The sequence below is a fragment of the Falco peregrinus genome, unplaced genomic scaffold (genome assembly GCF_023634155.1).
Source record: "Falco peregrinus isolate bFalPer1 unplaced genomic scaffold, bFalPer1.pri scaffold_35, whole genome shotgun sequence".
Classification (NCBI taxonomy): domain Eukaryota; kingdom Metazoa; phylum Chordata; class Aves; order Falconiformes; family Falconidae; genus Falco; species Falco peregrinus.
The window spans coordinates 1,859,016-1,870,515 of record NW_026599603.1 but is presented as its reverse complement, the minus strand read 5'-3'; the positions used below and the strand labels follow the sequence as shown (position 1 = coordinate 1,870,515).

The window sequence follows — 11,500 nt, the reverse complement described above, 5'->3', positions numbered from 1 at the left end:
GCAGTGTTCAACACCTGTTGGATGCCCTTTTGGAGTGGAGAAGAATAGCTTTTATTTTGTTTTATTGGTTTTATATTAGTTTTATTACAAGATAACATTGAGTGATCTTTGGGTTTATTTCTTTTGTTGTTGTGTTGTGTTGTGTGTTTTTTTAAGGAGAATACTAGTGTTAAAAGTGAATCCAGGACAGCGGAGACAGAAGAGAGACAATTCACTTCAGGAGCTGAGCCTGTGAATGAATCTGTAGGACAGACAGATTCATCTGTAAAATCTTTCTCCAGGAAAAGACGCGGTTCAGACACAGGCAACTCTCTCGGTAAGAAAGATTCTATATTTTCTCAGAGATTACGGCGACAGCTACTCTGAAACTAACTATTACAGAAAGGGGAGAGTAGAAGAATTTAGTTGTTGTCTGCCGTGTAAGTACCTCATTGTTCCTTCAGTTAAAATATTAAACTTGTACAACCTCTAGCGAGAACGGCTCCCACCAGGGCAGCGTGCCCCCTGGGCTTTGCCGGGGATGTGCAAGAAGAGTTCATTGCATGTGACAAACTGACAGGGGGCAGGAGGCGATGAAGAGGTCCACCAGGCAGCTCGCTTTCCAAATGCAGACGTTCATCTCCCCCCCGAGCTCTGCCCATGGCCAACCCCACGGATCCCACACAATTCAGCCACCCGCCCCATCTCCCTGAGGGGAGCAGGTTTGCAGGTGCTTGCCTGACCTGCAGCTGCTCCATCTGCCTCTCCAAGGCCGCCACTTTCATCTCCCAGCTCTTCCTCAGCTGCTCCTCTTGCCGCAGCACCTCTGACTTCTCAGACAGCTCGTTCATCAGCTTGCCGCACCACTCCTGTAACCTGGCCACCTCAGCGTTTTGCCTGCACCAACAGAAGCAGCGTTATTCCAGCCCGCAGGCCAGTCAAGCATCCCTGGCGTTACCCGGGGGGAACACATCCTCCTGTGGGCCTGGTAACAGGGCTTGAAACATCTCAACGGTTGTGTTGGCCTGTTTCTTGGACACGCCTGGTCCTTCAGGGATGGGGTGGAAGGAGCCGATACATCAATTTCAAAAGCTCCGTTTCCATCCATACTAATGAAGGTATTCCAGCATGCTAGTAATCAATCAAATGTACTTGGTAGTAACATTAGAAGAGGCAATCGGGTCACCAAGCAGGTAAGCCCTGCCTTAGCTTAGGCATTTGGATGGTTTTCTCTGACGTGTGTCAGAGCAGACATCTGGCTACATGCCAAATAGCAATGCAGAAATACCGGGGAGAACGTTTTCACTACATCCGTGCTCAGACTGTTCCCCTTTTCGCTGCAGGCTCTCTCAGGAGCGCACCTCTCCTTTCTAGGGCTACCCTGGGTATGGCGGGTGAGGAAGCTACACGCAGGCAGGCTCCAATGGCTGACTCGGCTCCCGCTGGCTCTGGAGAGGTGGGTGAAAGAATCAGAGTGAGCATCTGGGCTGTAGAGACCAGAAAGGCTTTGCTGCTCCAAGGAATCAACAATGGATTCTTTTTTTGGAGATCAGGGAGCCCAACCCAAGCCGTCTGATGTGGAGAAAAGCTGAATTTCTTCAGGATTTCTTGCTTTCTTTCTTTTTTTTTTTTTTTTTTTTTTAACTTCCACCTGTGCAGCACAGCCTCCCTGGCTAGTTGCAGTCCACTGGCCAGCTGTCGTGTGAAGGCTGGCACTGCTGCACAACAATCCTGTCTGTCTTGCAGGCTGCAAGATTTTGGCCCAGTGCAGCAGGAGGAACTGAAGGGGGTCGGCGCTCTCTGGCTACAAGCCAGGCCGACTGAGCATGAAATCTCTGAATGCTGCAGCAAGATGTTTACTCCTTGGTTAACGGTGTCTGACAGGCTGAACAGAGCTTTGCTTCTCCACGTGGAGATGCAATGCCTTTTGAAATGAGTAATGACAACCACATCTCTAGATCAAGCGCATTGTTAATTCCTACTGTTGCACAGGGTGTTTGAGATCGTGTCTTTCAACAGACACAGGCTTGAACGTCCTCTGCCACAGCAGCAGCTCTAGAAGGAAGCTAATGGTTTCTAGCCTGTATGGTGCAGATGTGCTGCTCTGCATGGCACAGCTGTGGTGTCACAGACACTGCAAAACCTGCTCTTGTCCTGCGCACAGTTCTAGTGCCTCTAAAATTCAGTCAGACGGTGTAAGTTTTAGCCAGAGCTCACTTGAGCTGCATCACAGGGCATTTCACTTGTGAAGTTCTCATCTCTCACTAGTATCTCAAAAAACCCAGCCATCCACAACCAAAACCCAAAGGCCAATCCAGCATCCAGCTGCTCTGGGAGGTGGCGGGAGCAGCTGACGGGGCTGGAGAGCATTTGCCAGCAGTCAGTGATGCCCTTGCCCTAAGCTGGAGTGGCGAATTTTGATCTAAGTCTGACGCGGTGGCACTGTGAGGTCAGCAGCTCTGTTGGTACCAGCGCATTGTTGGGGTTGCCAGGTGAGGAATGCAGGGCGCTCAGCTCCGCCCCGGTCAGCTCCGGGGCACATTGGTCTGGCCCTAAAGCCAGCAGAAGGACGTGGGTACATGTTCTCTGGACCCTCGTTTCTGTTTCCTGCCAGGAAGAGGAAATCCATCCCTTTTCACCCTGCAGGTTAGGAATAATCCCTCTGTCCCGATGGGGACCATCCCAAAGTGATGCTGCGTTGTCAGGAGGGAGGGGGCTGGCACCAGCTGTGCTGGGATGGAGCCGGCTGAGGCCGCTGAAATCCCAAACGACTGGGACGGGCCGGGATAGCGATGCCTGTAGTATCAGCTGGGATCTCGCGCGGTGCCCTGGTGTAGAAAGTTGGTCCTGCCGGGGGGAGGCTGGTTCCAGCTGGCGTTGGCAGCCTGCCCGCCTGCCGGCTCTCTGCTGCTTTGTCTGGGATGCTTGGCGAGGCGGGCAGGGAGAGCTGGGCTGCTGGTTGAAACAGCCCTCAACAACCCCCCTGGGGGTTGGAGGCGACGTTTTCATTGCCCTGTCACCCCCTCGCTGCACCAGTGCGGATTCGGCTGGGGGTGAGTTCGCCGCTGTCGGCTGTGAGAAAGGGAAAGGCTCTGAGGTCTCTCCCTGTGAGCACTGAGGTTTTGAAAAGATGCTGATCTCCTTAGTTTTATTCTTATTTTTGCCTCCTCCCTTTCCAGCCACTCCCTCCGTCCCCAGCCCACAACCTCTTAAAGAGGAAATTCAATGATGTTGACAGTTAAGGGCGGGGATGGGAACTTCTGATAGCTGAGGGCTTGATGCGCTGATCACGAGAAAGCGCAGCCTGGCACCTCCTGGGGAGTGCCCCTGCGCAGATGAACTGCCTGACTGCAGCATCGGGGGGGGGTGGGTGGGTGGGTGGGGGGGTGGGCGTTGTGAGCCACGTGGAGGTGGTGCCCATGGGGGAAACGCACGAGTGGGACAGCGGGGAAGAGCCTGGCTTCCAGACTCGGGACGGGGTTCGGTTAGCGATTAAGAAGAGTGGAGGCAGCAGCATCTTCCTCCGCGCGGGGCTGCACCCTGCCTGCCAGGTCTCAGACCAGGCAGTACAGTCTCCCTTGCGGCTCCGTGTGTTATGGGTGGAGAACCTGAGCGTGGAGAGGAGGGTGGGAACGGATGCCCGCCAGTTAACAGCAGAGGTGGAAAGAGAAGCACCACATCCAGTGCTCCCTTTGCAAGTTTCGTTTCTTCCTGTGGGCATCTGCTGGGGAGATGAGATGGTTAATGACCATGCTTTTGCTTTTTTTTGGCTTGAACTTGGGCCTTTTCCTGGTGTTTGCGTTGCAAGGAGATGGTAGCGTCTTGGTTCTCTGTGTGGCGTCTGTAGCATCATTGCTGGGGTGGTTCTCGTCACTGGAGGCTGGGAGCAGCGACCCAGTGGGATGTGGTCACTGCGTGTCCTCCCTGCCAGGCTGGGCAGAGGCCAGCAGTGCCGCAGGGTGCGGCTGGCAAAGGGAGGCGGCCAGGGCTGCTGCAAAGCTGGGGAAAGCTCTCCCGTGCATGCTTTCCCCTTCCAGGGGGGTGTTCTATTCCAGAGCTGAGACCCTGGATGCACTTCCACCTGCGCCTGGGCGCAGAGATAAGGCCAGGTGGCCCAGGGAGAGCCCAGGTCTTGGCCAAACTGCACCAGGCAGTCTGGAAACGGGCTCTCTTACTGCCGCAGGGCTGCAGGGATTGCCCAGGGTCGTGCAAAAGCGTCCCATTGGACAAGGCATGGGCACTTTGCTCGTGGCTGTCTCTGATTGCATCCCTGGTTTTTTCTTCCCCCTCTTTGGTTCTTCTGAAGCTTGCTGCAGCCAGCGCAAGCAGCCCCTGCGGTGTGGCTGGAGCACCGTGCGCAGGCAGCGCAGCGGAGGAGCGCAAACCTGGGAGGGGGCGGGGGGTGTCAGCAGGTTGCCCACACAACACAGATGGACATGGGAAACTCGCTGCTCACAGAGAGGCTGTTGCGCCTCTTTGTTTTCCCCACTAACTGTTGTTGTGGTGTCTTGCAGGCACAGAAGAATAAGGCAGGATGGATGTCTATGACCCTCAGATGCCGAATGTCGTGCTCTTTGGAGGTCTGATGGTGGTATCAGCCATCGGGATCTTCCTGGTGTTCACCTTCATGGAGAAGGTCCTCCGTCCTTCTGAGGAAGCCTTGGCCAAGCAAGGCAAAGGGCTTAAGAAGACTCAGCAGAAGGAAAAAGAGAAAAAGAAGAAAGAGGAAGCTGTTGAGAAAAAAGGAAAAGGAAAGAAAAATCAAGAGAAACCTAATGGACAGGTCCCAGAGGCGCACCAAAGTGCTCCAGTGGTCAGCTCTGTCACCATAAAGAAAAGCAATGTTCTTCCAGCCCATGAGGAGCAGAAGCATAATGGACCTGTCAAGAAGGTGGCTGCATCCAAGAAGAAGAGCGAGCCAGGTAAGGCCAAGTTCCTCTGCATATATCCCCGTCGGGTAAGCCGGCAGAGGGATCGGAGAAGGGCTGGAGTCATCTCGTTCCCTTAGCAAAGAGCTGGAACGAACCTGCCTGGTGAAAGGCAGGAGACGACCTTGCTGCTCTGCATCACTGGCACCGCTGCGTGGAGCGACAGTCCCCCAGCGAGGCTGTGTCACAGTGGAGTCCAGCTTCTGATGCCCACCACGTCTCTGCTCCCTGGCTTTAGCAAAGCGTGCCCAGCTCCGTCTGGAATCGATCAGTGTGATGGAGGGCGGTGGCAGGGCGGCAGGAGCAGTAGCAGAGCCAGGCAGAGGTGGCAGCTGGCTCAGGGAACGCTTGTCTGTGGTGAGCGCCGTCCCCAGCGCTCGTCACATTGCTTTCAGTTAGAGAGGTATCAAACTTGGCTGTGGACATCTGGGCGGTTGCTGGCGTGAAATGGCAGTTATGGGGTTGAAGTCAACTGAGGCGATGCTACTCAGCCCTGCCGTTGGCTCGAGCGCTCCCAACCCCTCCTCTCTCCTCCCCAGCACCTGCGGACTCGGATGGGCCCCTCCACCTGCCCTACAAGACGCTCGTGTCCACGGTCAGCAGCACGGTGTTCGGCGAGGGGGAGGCCCAGCGGCTCATCGAGATCCTGACGGAGAAAGCGGGCATCGTCCAGGACACCTGGCACGCGGTAGGGCTGCCAGCAGCGTCGCGTCCACCAGGGCTGGGCCAAGCCTCCGGGGGTGCGGAGGGGTGAAGGCAGCCCGTTTTCGGGCAGGCTGTCCCCCGAGGGGCAGCCTTAGAGACAGGAGCTGAATTTTCCCTGGGGCAGAGGGCAGGACCCTGTGCGTGTGGGGTGGAGGGGTTGGATGCGGAGGTGGTGGTCCCCGCTGATGTGCCACCCTGCGCCGGCAGGCCAAGCAGAAGGGTGACCCTGTCACTGTCCTGAAACGCCAGCTGGAGGAGAAGGAGAAGCAGCTCACCACCAAGCAGGAGGCTGCAGCCGCTGCCAGAAACAAGGTGGAGGAGCTGAGCCAGGTAAGTGCCGCGCAGCCCTCCCGGCACCCCTGGCACGGGCTCTGCGCCTCACGGCTCGCCGTGTGCCTCCCTCTCCCCGCGTCTTACCCGCCCTTGGAGGTGAAGCCCAGGGGTTCTCTGGGCCCTTCATCCATTTGCTGTTTTCTCCCCCAGAAGGGGAGGAGATGCCCACCTGAGCTCCTCTCCTGGGCCTGATCCAGCCCGGGGAGGCACGTGCCCTGTTGGGCAGCCGCAGCTGGAGGGGGCTAAAGCCGTGCCCGTAAGAGACTGCAGCTTTCTGCTGCTTTCCGGAGGACAGTAAAGCCCTTCTCATCTCTTGGCAGAGCCCCTGAGCTGAGAAGGTGTTGATCAGTCCCTTTTTAAGGAGCCTGGTGCTCTTTACAGCCCCCTTGCCTGGCTCAGCCCCTTGCCTCCACCTCTCGTTGGGTGTTGAAGTCAGAAGGGACCCCCGGCGCGTCGTGCTCAGCACCTCCTGCCCCGCAGCCGCCAGGACCCTGCTGCAGCAGGTCCATCTGCCTGCAGGCAGGAGAGGAGAGGGCGAAGCCACCCTGTGCACTGAGTGCTGTGCTAAGCCCCGGCCTGTGCAGGCAGCCCCGGGCAGCGGCACGGCATCACCCAGCCGGCCAAGAGAGCACCCCTGCCTTGGCAGGGGGCGGAGGGGGGGTGTGTTTGGTTTGTGGGGGTGTTTTCTTTTTTTTGTTTTCCTGCTTTGCCCCAAACTTGATGTGATGATATTGATCCTGGGGCCGGGGAGGGGAATAAAATTCCAGGCTGTCACTCCTGTCTCTTAGCTGGCCCAGTGTGGAACAACAGTGGCATCCAGTGGCCACTGAGCCCAAAGCTTAATGCAGGAGGAAATGGAAGTGCGGAAGGGTGTAGCTGGGCCTGGGGGCAGCGCCGAAAGGGTTACACTTCTTAGAGTCTTCTGAGCCAGGAGGCCACTTGTTTCGAGTCCCCTTAAAGCAGGGAGGTTCCTGCGCTGAAACTGACCGGGTGGCTTCTCTCCTCGAAGGAGCTGGCGGCCGAGCGGGCCAAGGCGACGGCCGTGGAGGGCAAGCTGAAGGAGCAGCTGCTGGCCCGCGAGCAGGAGATGGCAGCGGTGCAGGCACGCGTGCAGGCCAGCTACCAGGACCATGTCAGCGAAACGCAGCAGCTGCAGGGCAAGGTGAGCCCCACGCGGTGCTCTGCAGCTTCCTCCGCTGGCTGCCGGCTGGCCCTCGGTGGCAGCTGCCTGGTCTTTTGGAGAAGACCGAGGTGGGCGAGGGGGCCAGAGCCTCGGGGAGGGGCGAGAGCCCCGCAGTGCTCCTGAGCCGTGGTGCTCACGCTAGAAGAGGGATGTGGGAGCATCCTCACGGGATGCAGCAGCCGCAGGGGCTGTCAGCAGCACAGACACCTCGCTGTGGCTTCCTTGCCAGTCCCTCTTGCCCATGGAGTGGGCTCCTCAGGGGAGAGCCGAGGGGCTGGCAGCAGCGGCATCAACCCCTGTTGGTCTCTCCCTAGATCCGCACCCTGCAGGAGCAGCTGGAGAATGGCCCCGACACGCAGCTGGCTCGCCTGCAGCAGGAGAACTCCATCCTGAGCGATGCCTTCTGCCAGATCAGAAGTCAGATGGAGAGCAAGTAAGACTAGGGGTGGGGGTGGGGGCAGAGCCTGGGGCCGCCCTCTGGCAAGCCCTGGGGGGGGGCTGTCCATCATGATTGGCCACCCCCTTTCTGGAGGGTGCTTCTACAGACGCCCCAGCTAGCTGGAGGTAGAGGAGGGAGTGAGGAAGAGATTGCCAAATGGCTTCTGTGGGCCTGGCAGGGGAAACAAGGATGCTTTTCCCAAGTGGAAGGGCAGGGGAAGCCCTCTCTGCTTTGGAGTCACCTGTGCTGATGCTAGCGGAGGGGGCAGAGGGGACCAGAAGGCACTGCAGCATTTCTCCACACTTCGGAGAGCTTGTGCTCACCAACTTCAGAAGAAATGTCGCTGGCTCTTTGATGGGAGCGGTGCTGCAGAGAAGCGAGACCTGCCTGGTGCATACAGAACAACCAGGAGCTAGGGAGAAGAATTTGGCGCTCCTTTTTGTAGAAAGTCTGAAATGGCTGGTGATTAACAGTGGTCAGTTAATTACAGAGCAGACGCCAGCTGCTTAGAGTGCTTTCTCCTGTGTCTGGGAACACAGATCCTTGCGTCTTCTACTTCATGAGAAAGAAATGTCTCCTGTGATGGAAACGGAGCTTTTGAAATTGATGTGTCAGCTCCTTCCACCCCATCCCTGAAGGACCAGGCGTGTCCGAGAAACAGGCCAACACAACCGTTGAGATGTTTCAAGCCCTGTTACCAGGCCCACCAGGAGGATGTGTTCCCCCCGGGTAACGCCAGGGATGCTTGACTGGCCTGCGGGCTGGAATAACGCTGCTTCTGTTGGTGCAGGCAAAACGCTGAGGTGGCCAGGTTACAGGAGTGGTGCGGCAAGCTGATGAACGAGCTGTCTGAGAAGTCAGAGGTGCTGCGGCAAGAGGAGCAGCTGAGGAAGAGCTGGAAGATGAAAGTGGCGGCCTTGGAGAGGCAGATGGAGCAGCTGCAGGTCAGGCAAGCGCCTGCAAACCTGCTCCCGCCGGGTGTGAGGGTGGGGGGGGAAGCCTAGGTGGTGCACCGTGCTGGGTGGTAGCCTCAGGTGAGAGAGGAAACCCAGTGGCCCCTGCCAGCGGGTGCTCACGAGGACGTGGGTGCTCCCTCTCGACTCTGAAGCCCTTGGTGCAGGAGGTAGAGCTTGTGGCTTTGTTATTGTCACCGGGGTGTGGCTGGATTTGGGGGTTTAGGGGTGTTTAAAGGACACCTCCCAGGTAGAGCCTCTGAGCACGCCGCTGGAGCAGTGGCGCATTGCTGGCTTGTGGCCGCCGAGGCAGCTCAGTGGAGACCTGAGGTGACCCGAGATGTTTTGGAGGGGGGAGTGTCGCCAGACGGCCAAGGGAGACTCAGGCAGATGCCTTCTTTTGACTCCCATGTAGGAAAAACTAGGAAAAAAAAAAAAAAGAAAGAACCGGGGCCAGGCAGCAAGCGAACTACAGGAGCGACTGAAGGTTACCCGGGACCAACTGGCCAAAGGGAGACTGAAGAAGTGTAAAGAACAGCTTCAGGAAACGGTACTTGTGGTGGCCGCAGCCATCCCTCCCCTTGGTGCTGGTGGAGGGCAGGGGGAAGCGCGTGTCAGGCAGTGGTTGAAAACCGGAGACAAGGTGGCACTTGCTGCCAGAAACCATCTGGGTGGCTTTTGGGAAGCTCTGGGAGCACAGGAGATGGTGGCCATGGTTCTCCCTTCTCAAAAGGCAGGACCTGGCCCATCTGTGAAACGCTTTGATGCTTGAGCTGCCACGAGGATAAGGTTGAGAGCCAGTTGAGTAACCCACCTCTCTTTTCCTTCTCCAGGGGGAAGAGGACAGCGTGAAGGAAGGGACTTCAGTCTGACGAGTCTGTGACCTAGACCTTACCGTCACCTTACCAAAATGCCTTACACATTCCTAAAACGAAAACTAAAAATATATGCCTGATTTACTGTAGAAAAAAGTTGCAAGCCATTCGTGACCTAAAACCTAGTTTTGAAACTTAAAAAAAACCCCAAACACAAAAACCCAACCAGTAAACACTGCAGGCATATGTTTGTAAGAAAATCTTCATACTGTTTTGTACAACTACCGTTTGTTCCCAAGGGCACCGCACCGACCACATCGGGGCAGGCAGAACCCACAAATCTGTGAAAAGGGAAGACTCTGTTTGTACATCAACTGGTGATTTTTTTTTTCCTTTCTTTTTTACTTTTTTTGTTTTGGTTTGGGTTTTTTTGTTTGTTGGAGTGGAAGAAGTGTGAAAGTGAGACCCAGCATGGAAGGAAGCCTCTCTTTGATGGGTGGCTCTTGGCGCGTATCCTTTTGTGTATTTCTGGGTGTCGATGCATTTACAATGATGTAGTGAAAAGAGCTTATTCTTGCTTCATTTTCCGGGTTATTATTTACTAATTTTTTATTAAGTTTGCAAGCCAGCCAGGTGTTTGGGGTCACTGAAGAAGGACCCTGCTGTGGCCGGGAGCAGATCCTTTACTCCCCCGCCTTGCTTGCTGTGCTGCAAACAGCCATCCCCTCTGTTTTTTCTCCAAGATACGCAAAGGAGAGAAGCCTTCCCTTCCAGCCACGAGTGTTCTCACACTGGCGGTGCACCCCGAGGTCCCCTGCCACGGGGTCAGGCTGAGCGTGGGGACAGGGCAGAGCAGCGTGAGCGTGGGGACAGGGCGCAGCAGCACAGCCTCGCCAGCCCAGCGCAGGCTGCTCCTGCTCTCTTAAGCCTCAGCGCACCCCAGAAATTCTGTCCCTGCGGGTGCTGCGTGGTGGTGGTCCTTGGGCACTGCCAGGCTCTTCAGCCTTCTCTCTCCCCTTCTTGTGGCTTTCCTGTTGAAACTCCACACAAACCCACCCTTTTTCCCCCGAGTTTTCTTCTTTTTAAATAATTTTTCTTTTTTTATTTCAAGTTGGTTTATTGGGAAATGGCAGAGACCACGTCACAGCTTGGTGCCTGCCTCCTCACAATAAAGCTGCTGAGCCCGGCGCTGACATCAGCGGGATTTGAGGAGCTGGTGGGGGGAAAAGGCCCCCAGAGTACTTGGTACCTCTGGGGGGTGTGAAGAACCAAGGCCAGGAAGGGGGATGAAGGCCAGACCCGCCTCCCTTTTGTTCCCAGAGAAGTCTGCGTGTGCTCAGCCTCTATATTAGACACACCAGAGATTCCATGCAGGCAGGACTGGGTAGACACGTGTCCTGTCCCCCCAGCACTGCAGCTTTGGGGGTCACGATGGAGAAGGGATGTGCAAATCACACTTGGGCTCTGGGGTATGTGCGTGACCTGTCTCTGATCAGGCAAGAAAAAGGGGTCCTGCTGAATTCTGGCTGAGGGAATGGCAAGCTGAGAGCCCACCCCCCACCCCCACCCCCACTGCCTGGTGATTAACAGTGGTCAATTAATTACAGAGCAGACTCCAGCTGCTTAGAGTGCTTTCTCCTGTGTCTGGGAACACAGATCCTTGCGTCTTCTACTTCATGAGAAAGGAATGCCTCCTGTGTCTTTGGCTGTACCCTGTTTCATAATAATGCCAATGGAAGTGCCTGAGGCCACTTTAGACTGGTTTCTTGACAAATTCTACTTATTTGTCGTTTTAATGTTTGATTCATCCTTTCCACTTTCCCACTAGATTGTGGCCTCCAAGACGCATGCAAATACCAATTAATACCCAATACTTTGCTAACACTTTGGACTACTTCAGCAACAAAGTGTGGACCTCTGTCAGAGGAAATTCCAATAGGAACTCCAAATCTCGGAATTATTTCTTGTAATAACCACTTCACAACCTCTTTTTGCTTGTGTGGTGCGACAGGGAAGGGCTTCTGGCCATCCTGTAAAAGTATCAACCCTTACCAGGATATACTGGTACCCATTTTGTCTAGGCAGCTCTGAAAAATCTACTTGCCAATAATCTCCAGGTTCTGTACCAGATTTCAGTCTGCCCATTTGAACCTTTTTCTTAATCA

At 55.7% G+C, this 11,500-nt stretch overlaps 1 protein-coding gene across 3 annotated transcripts; it reads left to right on the top strand.

Moving 5' to 3' along the window:
- Nucleotides 1-1,102: 1,102 nt before the first annotated feature.
- Nucleotides 1,103-9,710, top strand: LOC129783357 (ribosome-binding protein 1-like). Of its 3 annotated transcripts, XM_055793346.1 has the most exons (8): nt 1,103-1,435; nt 4,494-4,901; nt 5,447-5,595; nt 6,955-7,107; nt 7,443-7,561; nt 8,358-8,511; nt 8,936-9,070; nt 9,354-9,710. In XM_055793346.1, exons 2-8 carry the CDS (start codon nt 4,514-4,516, stop codon nt 9,390-9,392), a joined length of 1,137 nt encoding a protein of 378 aa, XP_055649321.1. In that variant the 5' UTR covers nt 1,103-1,435; nt 4,494-4,513; the 3' UTR covers nt 9,393-9,710. The 3 variants fall into 3 exon arrangements, with proteins under 3 accessions (XP_055649321.1, XP_055649319.1, XP_055649320.1); XM_055793344.1 differs by lacking the exon at nt 9,354-9,710 and having other exon boundaries at nt 8,936-9,344; XM_055793345.1 differs by lacking the exons at nt 1,103-1,435; nt 9,354-9,710 and having other exon boundaries at nt 4,292-4,901; nt 8,936-9,344.
- Nucleotides 9,711-11,500: the final 1,790 nt, after the last annotated feature.

Excerpts from the sequence above, each read along its gene's own strand:
- LOC129783357 (XM_055793344.1), top strand. The coding sequence starts at position 4,514 with ATGGATGTCTATGACCCTCAGATGCCGAATGTCGTGCTCTTTGGAGGT. Across the intron at positions 4,902-5,446 it reads CAAGAAGAAGAGCGAGCCAG|CACCTGCGGACTCGGATGGG; the intron begins GTAAGGCCAAGT and ends TCTCCTCCCCAG. Across the intron at positions 8,512-8,935 it reads GGCAGATGGAGCAGCTGCAG|GAAAAACTAGGAAAAAAAAA; the intron begins GTCAGGCAAGCG and ends ACTCCCATGTAG.